We start from the raw sequence: 13,410 nt of genomic DNA, 5'->3' as shown, positions 1-13,410 counted from the left end.
AGCTCTCATTACCTTTTTGATGAAGTTGCCTTCCAATTCCAAGCTGCAGGAATTAGGTGGACAAAGAATGCTTGGGGCTATACACACTGATAAATTATAAGCTGTCATCTGATTGGATGAGGAATGTTGCTCAATGTTGTATAACACTCCAAAAAGGTATCGCACGAGAGCGACATTTGCTCTTGGCAGCTGCGCTAAAAGCCTAAGGTCAGAAAAATACACTTTTAAATTCGGCAAGTCACTCCACTTAGGAGGCTGGAAGTACAGAGACAGGGACCAGGATACATCCTTGTATATCTAGTACACAACCCGCTGTAGCAGAGTTCCAGGCATGAATGTATACAAAATTGTTTCACTGAATTCAGTTCCTGAGCCAGATAAAAACTTCTCCGGTTAGGTAAATGTTTGACAGACTATGAAGGGCATACCCCTGGCAGCCGATGCTCTAGCATCTCTCTTGGACCAATGGATTTCGTCTACCAGTTTCATGTATCCAGAAGGTGTAAAACGGCCAAGGATTCCACATTAGTAAGGTCAGGAGATGAACAATAATAGCCCTAAAGCGTGCCTCTATTCTGAAGCTGGCCCCCATGGGTGGGAAGAATTGAAACTCTTGGGCATTGGTCAGGAGTTTAGTGGGCAAAGCTGCAAAACGTAAGCCAATATTTTCCTAATAGTATGTTGGCTGTGTTTTGGAGATGGGACCAGAGGAGAGTCATCGTTGCATCATTACCTCTGGGCTGCAGTTATCTTCTCCTCTTCGCTCCCTTGATCAATAACACCGAGCCATTGGTCATAGAGATCGGATGAAAATATACTTCCTGGGATATTTCTAAGAAAATCCTTATGGAGATAAAGAAATATGTATAGATATTATAGAAAATATGTACTGGAACTATTACAGAGAAAATATGTAGTTAAAAATTTCAGTTCAGCCCCCACTTCCTTCACAGATCCCCAAACTGTGACCCACAGTCAAGAGCTCGGCTCTGACTCTCCATTGACTTGCACACGCAGAAGCAGGTGCTTGGATTTTCTCCCGCTAAAACTTAGAAGCATAAAAGCAGAGCTTAGGCTGTGGTGGAAATGAAGATAAAGCTCCCTTCTGTCATCTGGAACTTGTTTTTTTGCGTGTGTTTTTTTGTGCAAAGTACCACAAACTGACAGGGTCTGGCTATAGACCATCCTAAATCCTGTTAGTTTCTTGGACAGAAATACACATGCCCATTTTGCTTGTTTTAGACACAGTGCTAGCTCTTAATTCTAGCAAGGAAAGTTCTGAAGCAAACAAAACACAAACAGGTGTGCTCTTGCACACATGTTAGGAAAGAACCAGGTCTTCTGATTTGGGGTATGTGTGCTCCCTGGAAGAAAGCTACTCTCATAATTGCTTCATTCTTCCTTTTCTTAACTGTCCAAAAGTCGAGAGTCTAATGGCAGACTCATTGTGGTCCTGAGGATACATTCATTCCTAGTTTAGGCCAATTCTCCAGTTAGTTTGACACGATATTATCAAGGCCAAGGGTGCAGAGTCTGATTCTCCACCAAGATCAGTCAACTTTAGGAAGAGAAAACTTTAGAAATGTCTAAGCACTATGCCCACAAGTGCTCACCCTCTTCCTAGTCGGTGCTTACAACACGGAATTAGGAAAGAACCTAGTGCCTCTTGCTAGAGAATCAATTCCATGCGTGCACCTGACAGAGGGCAACACTCATCTTGCCACCTAGTGTATCATCATTCTTCTCCTGCCTCGCGATGCCTATATGTATATTACTAGTGGATATTGCTATGGCCCCAGTGTAGGAGTGGTTACCTAAGTCATTTCTGAACCGTTGCTTTTATCGTATCGTCGAACATTAATGGGGGACAAGGAAAGACCAAATGTGACTGAGATTCTAAGATTGTAGTCATTACTACATTGACATAGAGTTGTTCAGAGCTGGTAATAAGTGCCACGGTGGGTGGACTAAATTCTTTCTCTGTTCTATTGCCTTTGGAAACTTTGCCTTCATTAGGAGGGTGGTGAGGATGTTTGCTTTGGTAAACAATTGTGTATGTGTAAGCGCGTATTTTGAAATTTACTATCATTACTAGTAGTCATTTTAGTATGAGTATTTTGCATGGAGTCTCCAGGAGTGAAGGTGGGGAGGGCGGTGTGGGGTGAAAACAGAAAGTATTTCTAACATATGGGGCTTTTAACTCCTAACGTAGCTTCCTTAAATTTTGATTTTGTCAAGCGCTTTTCAGTTTGTCAGGTTCTTAATCTATTATGCCCATTATGGTCCTCGAGCAGTCATGATGAAGGACCCTAATCATAGCTTCAGTGACTCGTGTGTGGATAATGCTGGAACCTTCCCTACCTTTAAGACGGATGCGACCACAAGAACAGATTGGCTGTCCAGGTTCACTTTGTCCCCAGAATTTAGTTTCTCCTTTAGGACTCTGCATGATTTTATATTGGCTGATTTTCTGAAGATGCCTTCTGTGAGTGGCCCCTTTTGATTAATAAAGGAAAGCATATCCTGTAGGAAGAAAAGGAAAGTATATGGCGTCTCATGTCCACAAACCCACAGCACAAGCTTGCCTCCGTTTTGAACGAGCGGGGGAATGTGATGGTACACTGTTTTAGAGCGGGAAGGACGAAAGTCGATCCGGATTTTTTTGTTTTGTTTTTTTTTTCAGTGCCTCTCTCTATATTTTCTACCCAAAAATCCATTTTACAGTCATACACTGAAACATTTTAAACACTTATTTTAATCAGATTTTCCTTTCCATTGAATTTACACTTTTAAATCAAACTTTTCTGCTTCAAGGCTTTTGTGGAATCGCCGTCTGTTTCCTACTTTCCCATTCTTTTCTCATTATTCCCTTACATAGATGCTCTTTCCCCAAGTATGGAAGTCTATTTAGGAAATACTCATTTCCCATGTGTTTATTTCTCTTTAAGTGACTGTATACTCCATTCCTATTTCTTCTATTTCCTTCCCTCTCTTAAAATCAGTCTCAAAAACCCTCTTCTCCTTCTCTGATTACACTCCCTTCTCATGAGTCTTTCATTGTCTTTTGCTCTATCTTCATGTCCTCTCCCTGCTGTGCAGAAAGTCTATAAGGGCTGCAGTCAGGTAATGCAACAGAGCTGAAGTCTATTATGCTACTTATCTATTGTGTGACCTGGGGCACATGCGTACTGTACTGAGGCTTTTCTGATTCATTTGGGAAGTGCGGAGGTTCATAATCCTAGCTACCGCCTAAATTTGCTGTGATGCAAGGAACTGGGGTAGTAGCTAGCATGTCACCTGCTAGCGAATATGATACATTCCTTCATATCTAGCAGAACGTTCCCTACATCCAGCACAGTGCTTGCAGAGATACCGAATACTCCGTGAATGTCAACACTGACAATTCAGTCCACCAGTTTGAGATAACACAGTCCAAACTCTGTGGCTTTCGTTTGACATATTCTGTTAGGATTAATGGATTCCTATTTGCCAGAGGATGCGTCCTGATGCTCGTGTCAGGTGTTTGCTCTTGTTAGACTGAGTACTCCGCTAAAGGAGACTTGAGACTAGTGTGAGTTCGGAAAGGCAGTGAAGGGAGAGTGGGAAGACGAGGAGGCCTCTCAGAGACTCACAGACACAGAGTCCATTTTGACTGATCTGAACAGGCTTACGTGGGTCTTTGTGGAAACAAGGCACAAGTGGAATGGACCAGAATGCCCTTTCCTGTTGTATGCGCCTCATGACTCTGCAGTACCTAAATCAGATTCCATTCTTTTAAATAACAGTAACAGAGCTTCTCAGCCAAAGCCAGGGGCTGTCTAATGACTTCTCCGTTTGGGGACAGATTTGGATGAGGACACTTGGCCTCTCCGAGTTTCCCCTCCTCAGGAGCGCTAGAAAAGACCAAAATGAGATGACCTACCAGAACCGGGGTGGGCAGGTTTTCTTTATCACACACATCCATGAGGGAAACTCCAAAGAGCTGTCCTGGCTTTGCAGAAGGTGGGACTCTGCACTGGTTCCCCTGGTAAGTTCTGGAGCCCTTCTGAAAGGCCCAGGTTCCTAAGGCATGCATTTTAACTCTCTTCTGGCCGGAGTCTAAGGAAGAAGTGAGAGTACTAGTAGTCTTAGTTGTTCTTTCATTCGCTTAACCTTCTTTTTTGCTTTTCAATTTTTTTTTTTTTTTTTACATTTTATGTATTTTTTGACAGAGAGAGACAGCGAGAGAGGGAACACAAGCAGGGGGACGGGGAGAGGGAGAAGCAGGCTGCCCTCGGAGCAGGGAGCCCAATGCAGGCCTCGATCCCAGGGCCCCTTGATCATCACCTGAGCCGAAGGCAGACGCTTAATGACTGAGCCACCCAGGTGCCCCAGACTCATCTTAAATCCTGATGACTTAAATTTTCCTAAAGATTTCCTGAAAGCAATGTGGTAAATGTCATAAAACCACGAAATGTCAAAAATATGGAGGGATTGATGATACGTGTCTCCAGGTTCTGAATGGAAAGTCGACCTTCCAAGGTGGACTGCTGCTAGTTAGCTCTGATGAGCTAGGCTCAAATAATACTAGCTCTAGTCTCAGGGGCACTTCTCCTAGTCCTATTAATGGCTTTTTTTTTTTTTTTTGCAATTTATTTTACATGCATCATCTTATTTAATGTTTACAACAATTCTCAGATTTAGACACTATTTTTATCCACATTTTAGAGATGAATAAACTCATACTGAGCTAGAATCACTGGCCAAAGATAATATAGGTGGAAAACGGGGGCACAGGAATTTAGACTCTGGAGAGGTCGTTTGACATCAAGTCAAGTCCTTTTTTCTCAATGATGCCAGTTCTTTTCAACCCGTTTCAAAGGGCACTGGAAACCTATGGTGCCTCAAGAGCCCCTGAGCAAAAAGAGGAGAGAGGGGAAGAAAGGCCCCTCACTCTGGCTTCAACCAGAGCACCTCTACTACCCATAGATATATATATTATGCTTATATATTTATATAGTATAAGTATCCAATTATATGTATAACTACATTTATATGTATGATGTTTTATCTCTCTATCTATACATAGATAGATAGATAGATAGATAGATAGATAGATAGATATTTAGCACCCATTTAGAATTTTGTTAGAAAAAATCGCAAACATGGTAGCATACCATGATGATTCCTAATGCCGTTATGATCTACACTAGAAACTTCTTGAAATCAGAGACCTCATCTTATCCTTTCTTTGGTCTCACAACAGTGTAGAAACTCCCTTGACCTGTGAGCCAGCCTTCGGAAGAAGGAGCAGATGGAAATCATTGCCCTGGCGATGCTCTGGGCTCCAGAACAGCGCTGTCTAAGCATCTCCCATGACCCCTGGCAACCTTGCTGTCTGCTTCTCACTAAAGCCAATTAAATTATTCACGGTACCTGCAGCCTTTTCGCTGTTATCAAGACTCATTGAGTTCTCTCCCAAGAGGGAAGTGATGTCTTCTCCGAATATCCTGAGGCAATTTTCAATGAGAAATTGTACAAGAGAAATCTGTAACACAGAAAGATAATAATGGGGTGCTCTTTTTCATAGGGCATAGTTATAAATCACATTTTGTGTATCGACCTTGGACCTAAGAAAATATGTGAAAGACTTCCCAGAAAAATTCAGAGTTGATAAAAATACACAGAAACCAGGGGCGCCTGGGTGGCTCAGTCGGTTAAGCATCTGCCTTCGGCTCAGGTCATGATCCCAGGGTCCTGGGATCCAGCCCTACATCGGGCTCCCTGCTCCGCGGGAAGCCTGCTGCTCCCTCTCCCAATCCCCCTGCTTGTGTTCCCTCTCTCGCTGTGTCTCTCTCTGTCATGTAAATAAATAAAATCATAAAGAAGTGGAAACACAGAAACCAGAGTTCTCTAAGAAATAACTTAGAAAGCGTGATACTTTCCCGTGTACTTTGGGTACAGATTTAAAAATAGTGCTCATCAGTGGGCTAAGGTTATAATGCGTGGCCTAGTTTAATAGCTAACATTTTGGTATCAGTGGCTGCATCTTTAAGACTAGGATAAATTGCAGGGTGCCTCAGTTGAGCATCTGACTCTTGATTTTGGCTCAGCTCACGATCTCATGGTGGTGAGATCAAGCCCCACAGGGAGCCAGCATTGGGCTCTGTGCTCTGTGGGGAATCTGCTTGGGCTTCTCCCTCTCCCTCTCCTTCTGCCCCTGCCCCGCTCACGCTCTCTCTTTCCCTCTCTCAATAAATACACATCAAAAAAAACAAATACATACATACGTACATACATACGTACATACATACATAAAACTAGGATAATTTTCAAAGTAGCCTGCCTTATGAAAGTTGACTTATTTGTTGATTTTAAATTTTGTTTCCAGTTTTATTGAGCCGTAACTGATCTATAACATCTTATTAAAATTTATAAAGTAGGAACAAAAACTTAAGAAAACCGTTTCTTAAATGAAGAAGTATCTTAAAGTTGGGAAGCAGAGATTTTTGTGGGGTCGTGAGGGAAAACCCACAGAGCTGGAGAGAAAACGTATCTGTCTGTCTAACTTCAGTCCCTTCTCATGCATTGCTTTGCCTCCTGCTGGCTCTCTGTGTGAGCTTGGGGAAGACCTGTCATCTTATGAGGATGTTCCGGAATCTTTTACTAGTTGCCGTATGACGTAGCAGAGGTGAAATAGCAGCCGAGTGTTTTTCGAAGTGAGCCACAATGTGCAGAGGAAGGCCAGTGTGTTTGGAGCCATGGGTGCTCATACTGCCCAAGCCACCTAGGAGGTGCCAGTGGTGACCGGAGGAGCTGGGTGTTGTCGCCATCGTGTAGTGAGGAAACCATGGCTTTGCCCAAGGTGACAAGTCCCTCAAAGACGAGGCTGAGAGTTGAACCCTCCCTTGTGAAGCTCCAATCACAGGTTCTTTTCTATTGTATCCCACGACTCTTCTCTGTCTTGTTTAGTCAGTCTAGTGTTTAGTCTCCTGGATGGGGAAGACGTGACTGAACTGCTCCGAGTTTCCCGTTTAACGACACCCCTTCCCAGACCCCACCACAGTAGGATAAAGAACTCTGCCACTCCACAGGGGCCTAATGAGAAGGTGCACTTCACAAAGTTCCATCCATCAGAGTTACTGCTGCACATTTCCGGTTCAAAGTAGGGATTCTACCCCCTGGGGGGACAAAAATGAGAGCTCTCATTACCTTTTTGATGAAGTTGCCTTCCAATTCCAAGCTGCAGGAATTAGGTGGACAAAGAATGCTTGGGGCTATACACACTGACAAATTATAAGCTGTCATCTGATTGGATGAGGAATGTTGCTCAATGTTGTATAACACTCCAAAAAGGTATCGCACGAGAGCGACATTTGCTCTTGGCAGCTGCGCTAAAAGCCTAAGGTCAGAAAAATACACTTTTAAATTCGGCAAGTCACTCCACTTAGGAGGTTGGAAGTACAGAGACAGGGACCAGGATACATCCTTGTATATCTAGTACACAACCCGCTGTAGCAGAGTTCCAGGCATGAATGTATACAAAATTGTTTCACTGAATTCAGTTCCTGAGCCAGATAAAAACTTCTCCGGTTAGGTAAATGTTTGACAGACTATGAAGGGCATACCCCTGGCAGCCGATGCTCTAGCATCTCTCTTGGACCAATGGATTTCGTCTACCAGTTTCATGTATCCAGAAGGTGTAAAACGGCCAAGGATTCCACATTAGTAAGGTCAGGAGATGAACAATAATAGCCCTAAAGCGTGCCTCTATTCTGAAGCTGGCCCCCATGGGTGGGAAGAATTGAAACTCTTGGGCATTGGTCAGGAGTTTAGTGGGCAAAGCTGCAAAACGTAAGCCAATATTTTCCTAATAGTATGTTGGCTGTGTTTTGGAGATGGGACCAGAGGAGAGTCATCGTTGCATCATTACCTCTGGGCTGCAGTTATCTTCTCCTCTTCGCTCCCTTGATCAATAACACCGAGCCATTGGTCATAGAGATCGGATGAAAATATACTTCCTGGGATATTTCTAAGAAAATCCTTATGGAGATAAAGAAATATGTATAGATATTATAGAAAATATGTACTGGAACTATTACAGAGAAAATATGTAGTTAAAAATTTCAGTTCAGCCCCCACTTCCTTCACAGATCCCCAAACTGTGACCCACAGTCAAGAGCTCGGCTCTGACTCTCCATTGACTTGCACACGCAGAAGCAGGTGCTTGGATTTTCTCCCGCTAAAACTTAGAAGCATAAAAGCAGAGCTTAGGCTGTGGTGGAAATGAAGATAAAGCTCCCTTCTGTCATCTGGAACTTGTTTTTTTGCGTGTGTTTTTTTGTGCAAAGTACCACAAACTGACAGGGTCTGGCTATAGACCATCCTAAATCCTGTTAGTTTCTTGGACAGAAATACACATGCCCATTTTGCTTGTTTTAGACACAGTGCTAGCTCTTAATTCTAGCAAGGAAAGTTCTGAAGCAAACAAAACACAAACAGGTGTGCTCTTGCACACATGTTAGGAAAGAACCAGGTCTTCTGATTTGGGGTATGTGTGCTCCCTGGAAGAAAGCTACTCTCATAATTGCTTCATTCTTCCTTTTCTTAACTGTCCAAAAGTCGAGAGTCTAATGGCAGACTCATTGTGGTCCTGAGGATACATTCATTCCTAGTTTAGGCCAATTCTCCAGTTAGTTTGACACGATATTATCAAGGCCAAGGGTGCAGAGTCTGATTCTCCACCAAGATCAGTCAACTTTAGGAAGAGAAAACTTTAGAAATGTCTAAGCACTATGCCCACAAGTGCTCACCCTCTTCCTAGTCGGTGCTTACAACACGGAATTAGGAAAGAACCTAGTGCCTCTTGCTAGAGAATCAATTCCATGCGTGCACCTGACAGAGGGCAACACTCATCTTGCCACCTAGTGTATCATCATTCTTCTCCTGCCTCGCGATGCCTATATGTATATTACTAGTGGATATTGCTATGGCCCCAGTGTAGGAGTGGTTACCTAAGTCATTTCTGAACCGTTGCTTTTATCGTATCGTCGAACATTAATGGGGGACAAGGAAAGACCAAATGTGACTGAGATTCTAAGATTGTAGTCATTACTACATTGACATAGAGTTGTTCAGAGCTGGTAATAAGTGCCACGGTGGGTGGACTAAATTCTTTCTCTGTTCTATTGCCTTTGGAAACTTTGCCTTCATTAGGAGGGTGGTGAGGATGTTTGCTTTGGTAAACAATTGTGTATGTGTAAGCGCGTATTTTGAAATTTACTATCATTACTAGTAGTCATTTTAGTATGAGTATTTTGCATGGAGTCTCCAGGAGTGAAGGTGGGGAGGGCGGTGTGGGGTGAAAACAGAAAGTATTTCTAACATATGGGGCTTTTAACTCCTAAAGTAGCTTCCTTAAATTTTGATTTTGTCAAGCGCTTTTCAGTTTGTCAGGTTCTTAATCTATTATGCCCATTATGGTCCTCGAGCAGTCATGATGAAGGACCCTAATCATAGCTTCAGTGACTCGTGTGTGGATAATGCTGGAACCTTCCCTACCTTTAAGACGGATGCGACCACAAGAACAGATTGGCTGTCCAGGTTCACTTTGTCCCCAGAATTTAGTTTCTCCTTTAGGACTCTGCATGATTTTATATTGGCTGATTTTCTGAAGATGCCTTCTGTGAGTGGCCCCTTTTGATTAATAAAGGAAAGCATATCCTGTAGGAAGAAAAGGAAAGTATATGGCGTCTCATGTCCACAAACCCACAGCACAAGCTTGCCTCCGTTTTGAACGAGCGGGGGAATGTGATGGTACACTGTTTTAGAGCGGGAAGGACGAAAGTCGATCCGGATTTTTTTGTTTTGTTTTTTTTTTCAGTGCCTCTCTCTATATTTTCTACCCAAAAATCCATTTTACAGTCATACACTGAAACATTTTAAACACTTATTTTAATCAGATTTTCCTTTCCATTGAATTTACACTTTTAAATCAAACTTTTCTGCTTCAAGGCTTTTGTGGAATCGCCGTCTGTTTCCTACTTTCCCATTCTTTTCTCATTATTCCCTTACATAGATGCTCTTTCCCCAAGTATGGAAGTCTATTTAGGAAATACTCATTTCCCATGTGTTTATTTCTCTTTAAGTGACTGTATACTCCATTCCTATTTCTTCTATTTCCTTCCCTCTCTTAAAATCAGTCTCAAAAACCCTCTTCTCCTTCTCTGATTACACTCCCTTCTCATGAGTCTTTCATTGTCTTTTGCTCTATCTTCATGTCCTCTCCCTGCTGTGCAGAAAGTCTATAAGGGCTGCAGTCAGGTAATGCAACAGAGCTGAAGTCTATTATGCTACTTATCTATTGTGTGACCTGGGGCACATGCGTACTGTACTGAGGCTTTTCTGATTCATTTGGGAAGTGCGGAGGTTCATAATCCTAGCTACCGCCTAAATTTGCTGTGATGCAAGGAACTGGGGTAGTAGCTAGCATGTCACCTGCTAGCGAATATGATACATTCCTTCATATCTAGCAGAACGTTCCCTACATCCAGCACAGTGCTTGCAGAGATACCGAATACTCCGTGAATGTCAACACTGACAATTCAGTCCACCAGTTTGAGATAACACAGTCCAAACTCTGTGGCTTTCGTTTGACATATTCTGTTAGGATTAATGGATTCCTATTTGCCAGAGGATGCGTCCTGATGCTCGTGTCAGGTGTTTGCTCTTGTTAGACTGAGTACTCCGCTAAAGGAGACTTGAGACTAGTGTGAGTTCGGAAAGGCAGTGAAGGGAGAGTGGGAAGACGAGGAGGCCTCTCAGAGACTCACAGACACAGAGTCCATTTTGACTGATCTGAACAGGCTTACGTGGGTCTTTGTGGAAACAAGGCACAAGTGGAATGGACCAGAATGCCCTTTCCTGTTGTATGCGCCTCATGACTCTGCAGTACCTAAATCAGATTCCATTCTTTTAAATAACAGTAACAGAGCTTCTCAGCCAAAGCCAGGGGCTGTCTAATGACTTCTCCGTTTGGGGACAGATTTGGATGAGGACACTTGGCCTCTCCGAGTTTCCCCTCCTCAGGAGCGCTAGAAAAGACCAAAATGAGATGACCTACCAGAACCGGGGTGGGCAGGTTTTCTTTATCACACACATCCATGAGGGAAACTCCAAAGAGCTGTCCTGGCTTTGCAGAAGGTGGGACTCTGCACTGGTTCCCCTGGCAAGTTCTGGAGCCCTTCTGAAAGGCCCAGGTTCCTAAGGCATGCATTTTAACTCTCTTCTGGCCGGAGTCTAAGGAAGAAGTGAGAGTACTAGTAGTCTTAGTTGTTCTTTCATTCGCTTAACCTTCTTTTTTGCTTTTCAATTTTTTTTTTTTTTTTTACATTTTATGTATTTTTTGACAGAGAGAGACAGCGAGAGAGGGAACACAAGCAGGGGGACGGGGAGAGGGAGAAGCAGGCTGCCCTCGGAGCAGGGAGCCCAATGCAGGCCTCGATCCCAGGGCCCCTTGATCATCACCTGAGCCGAAGGCAGACGCTTAATGACTGAGCCACCCAGGTGCCCCAGACTCATCTTAAATCCTGATGACTTAAATTTTCCTAAAGATTTCCTGAAAGCAATGTGGTAAATGTCATAAAACCACGAAATGTCAAAAATATGGAGGGATTGATGATACGTGTCTCCAGGTTCTGAATGGAAAGTCGACCTTCCAAGGTGGACTGCTGCTAGTTAGCTCTGATGAGCTAGGCTCAAATAATACTAGCTCTAGTCTCAGGGGCACTTCTCCTAGTCCTATTAATGGCTTTTTTTTTTTTTTTTGCAATTTATTTTACATGCATCATCTTATTTAATGTTTACAACAATTCTCAGATTTAGACACTATTTTTATCCACATTTTAGAGATGAATAAACTCATACTGAGCTAGAATCACTGGCCAAAGATAATATAGGTGGAAAACGGGGGCACAGGAATTTAGACTCTGGAGAGGTCGTTTGACATCAAGTCAAGTCCTTTTTTCTCAATGATGCCAGTTCTTTTCAACCCGTTTCAAAGGGCACTGGAAACCTATGGTGCCTCAAGAGCCCCTGAGCAAAAAGAGGAGAGAGGGGAAGAAAGGCCCCTCACTCTGGCTTCAACCAGAGCACCTCTACTACCCATAGATATATATATTATGCTTATATATTTATATAGTATAAGTATCCAATTATATGTATAACTACATTTATATGTATGATGTTTTATCTCTCTATCTATACATAGATAGATAGATAGATAGATAGATAGATAGATAGATATTTAGCACCCATTTAGAATTTTGTTAGAAAAAATCGCAAACATGGTAGCATACCATGATGATTCCTAATGCCGTTATGATCTACACTAGAAACTTCTTGAAATCAGAGACCTCATCTTATCCTTTCTTTGGTCTCACAACAGTGTAGAAACTCCCTTGACCTGTGAGCCAGCCTTCGGAAGAAGGAGCAGATGGAAATCATTGCCCTGGCGATGCTCTGGGCTCCAGAACAGCGCTGTCTAAGCATCTCCCATGACCCCTGGCAACCTTGCTGTCTGCTTCTCACTAAAGCCAATTAAATTATTCACGGTACCTGCAGCCTTCTCGCTGTTATCAAGACTCATTGAGTTCTCTCCCAAGAGGGAAGTGATGTCTTCTCCGAATATCCTGAGGCAATTTTCAATGAGAAATTGTACAAGAGAAATCTGTAACACAGAAAGATAATAATGGGGTGCTCTTTTTCATAGGGCATAGTTATAAATCACATTTTGTGTATCGACCTTGGACCTAAGAAAATATGTGAAAGACTTCCCAGAAAAATTCAGAGTTGATAAAAATACACAGAAACCAGGGGCGCCTGGGTGGCTCAGTCGGTTAAGCATCTGCCTTCGGCTCAGGTCATGATCCCAGGGTCCTGGGATCCAGCCCTACATCGGGCTCCCTGCTCCGCGGGAAGCCTGCTGCTCCCTCTCCCAATCCCCCTGCTTGTGTTCCCTCTCTCGCTGTGTCTCTCTCTGTCATGTAAATAAATAAAATCATAAAGAAGTGGAAACACAGAAACCAGAGTTCTCTAAGAAATAACTTAGAAAGCGTGATACTTTCCCGTGTACTTTGGGTACAGATTTTAAAATAGTGCTCATCAGTGGGCTAAGGTTATAATGCGTGGCCTAGTTTAATAGCTAACATTTTGGTATCAGTGGCTGCATCTTTAAGACTAGGATAAATTGCAGGGTGCCTCAGTTGAGCATCTGACTCTTGATTTTGGCTCAGCTCACGATCTCATGGTGGTGAGATCAAGCCCCACAGGGAGCCAGCATTGGGCTCTGTGCTCTGTGGGGAATCTGCTTGGGCTTCTCCCTCTCCCTCTCCTTCTGCCCCTGCCCCGCTCACGCTCTCTCTTTCCCTCTCT

At 43.2% G+C, this 13,410-nt stretch overlaps 1 protein-coding gene across 1 annotated transcript in view; it reads right to left on the bottom strand.

Moving 5' to 3' along the window:
• The window catches only part of LOC114208201 (uncharacterized), a 77,960-nt gene that overhangs the window by 24,317 nt on the left and 40,233 nt on the right, over positions 1-13,410 (bottom strand). Inside the window, exons 14-22 of the mRNA XM_088021333.1 lie at positions 12,595-12,706; positions 11,102-11,277; positions 9,541-9,702; positions 7,913-8,022; positions 7,192-7,381; positions 5,416-5,527; positions 3,923-4,098; positions 734-843; positions 13-202 (exon numbers count right to left, since the gene is read on the bottom strand). Of these exons, the coding sequence (XP_087877459.1) occupies positions 13-202; positions 734-843; positions 3,923-4,098; positions 5,416-5,527; positions 7,192-7,381; positions 7,913-8,022; positions 9,541-9,702; positions 11,102-11,277; positions 12,595-12,706 (1,338 nt within the window). The remainder of the gene's footprint in view (positions 1-12; positions 203-733; positions 844-3,922; positions 4,099-5,415; positions 5,528-7,191; positions 7,382-7,912; positions 8,023-9,540; positions 9,703-11,101; positions 11,278-12,594; positions 12,707-13,410) is intronic.

Source organism: Eumetopias jubatus, unplaced genomic scaffold (assembly GCF_037043125.1).
Source record: "Eumetopias jubatus isolate StellerSeaLion01/CBP00866 unplaced genomic scaffold, mEumJub1_p1.0 scaffold_2, whole genome shotgun sequence".
Taxonomy (NCBI): domain Eukaryota; kingdom Metazoa; phylum Chordata; class Mammalia; order Carnivora; family Otariidae; genus Eumetopias; species Eumetopias jubatus.
Note: the sequence above shows the minus strand (reverse complement) of the source record. Positions and strands in the feature narration are given on the sequence as shown.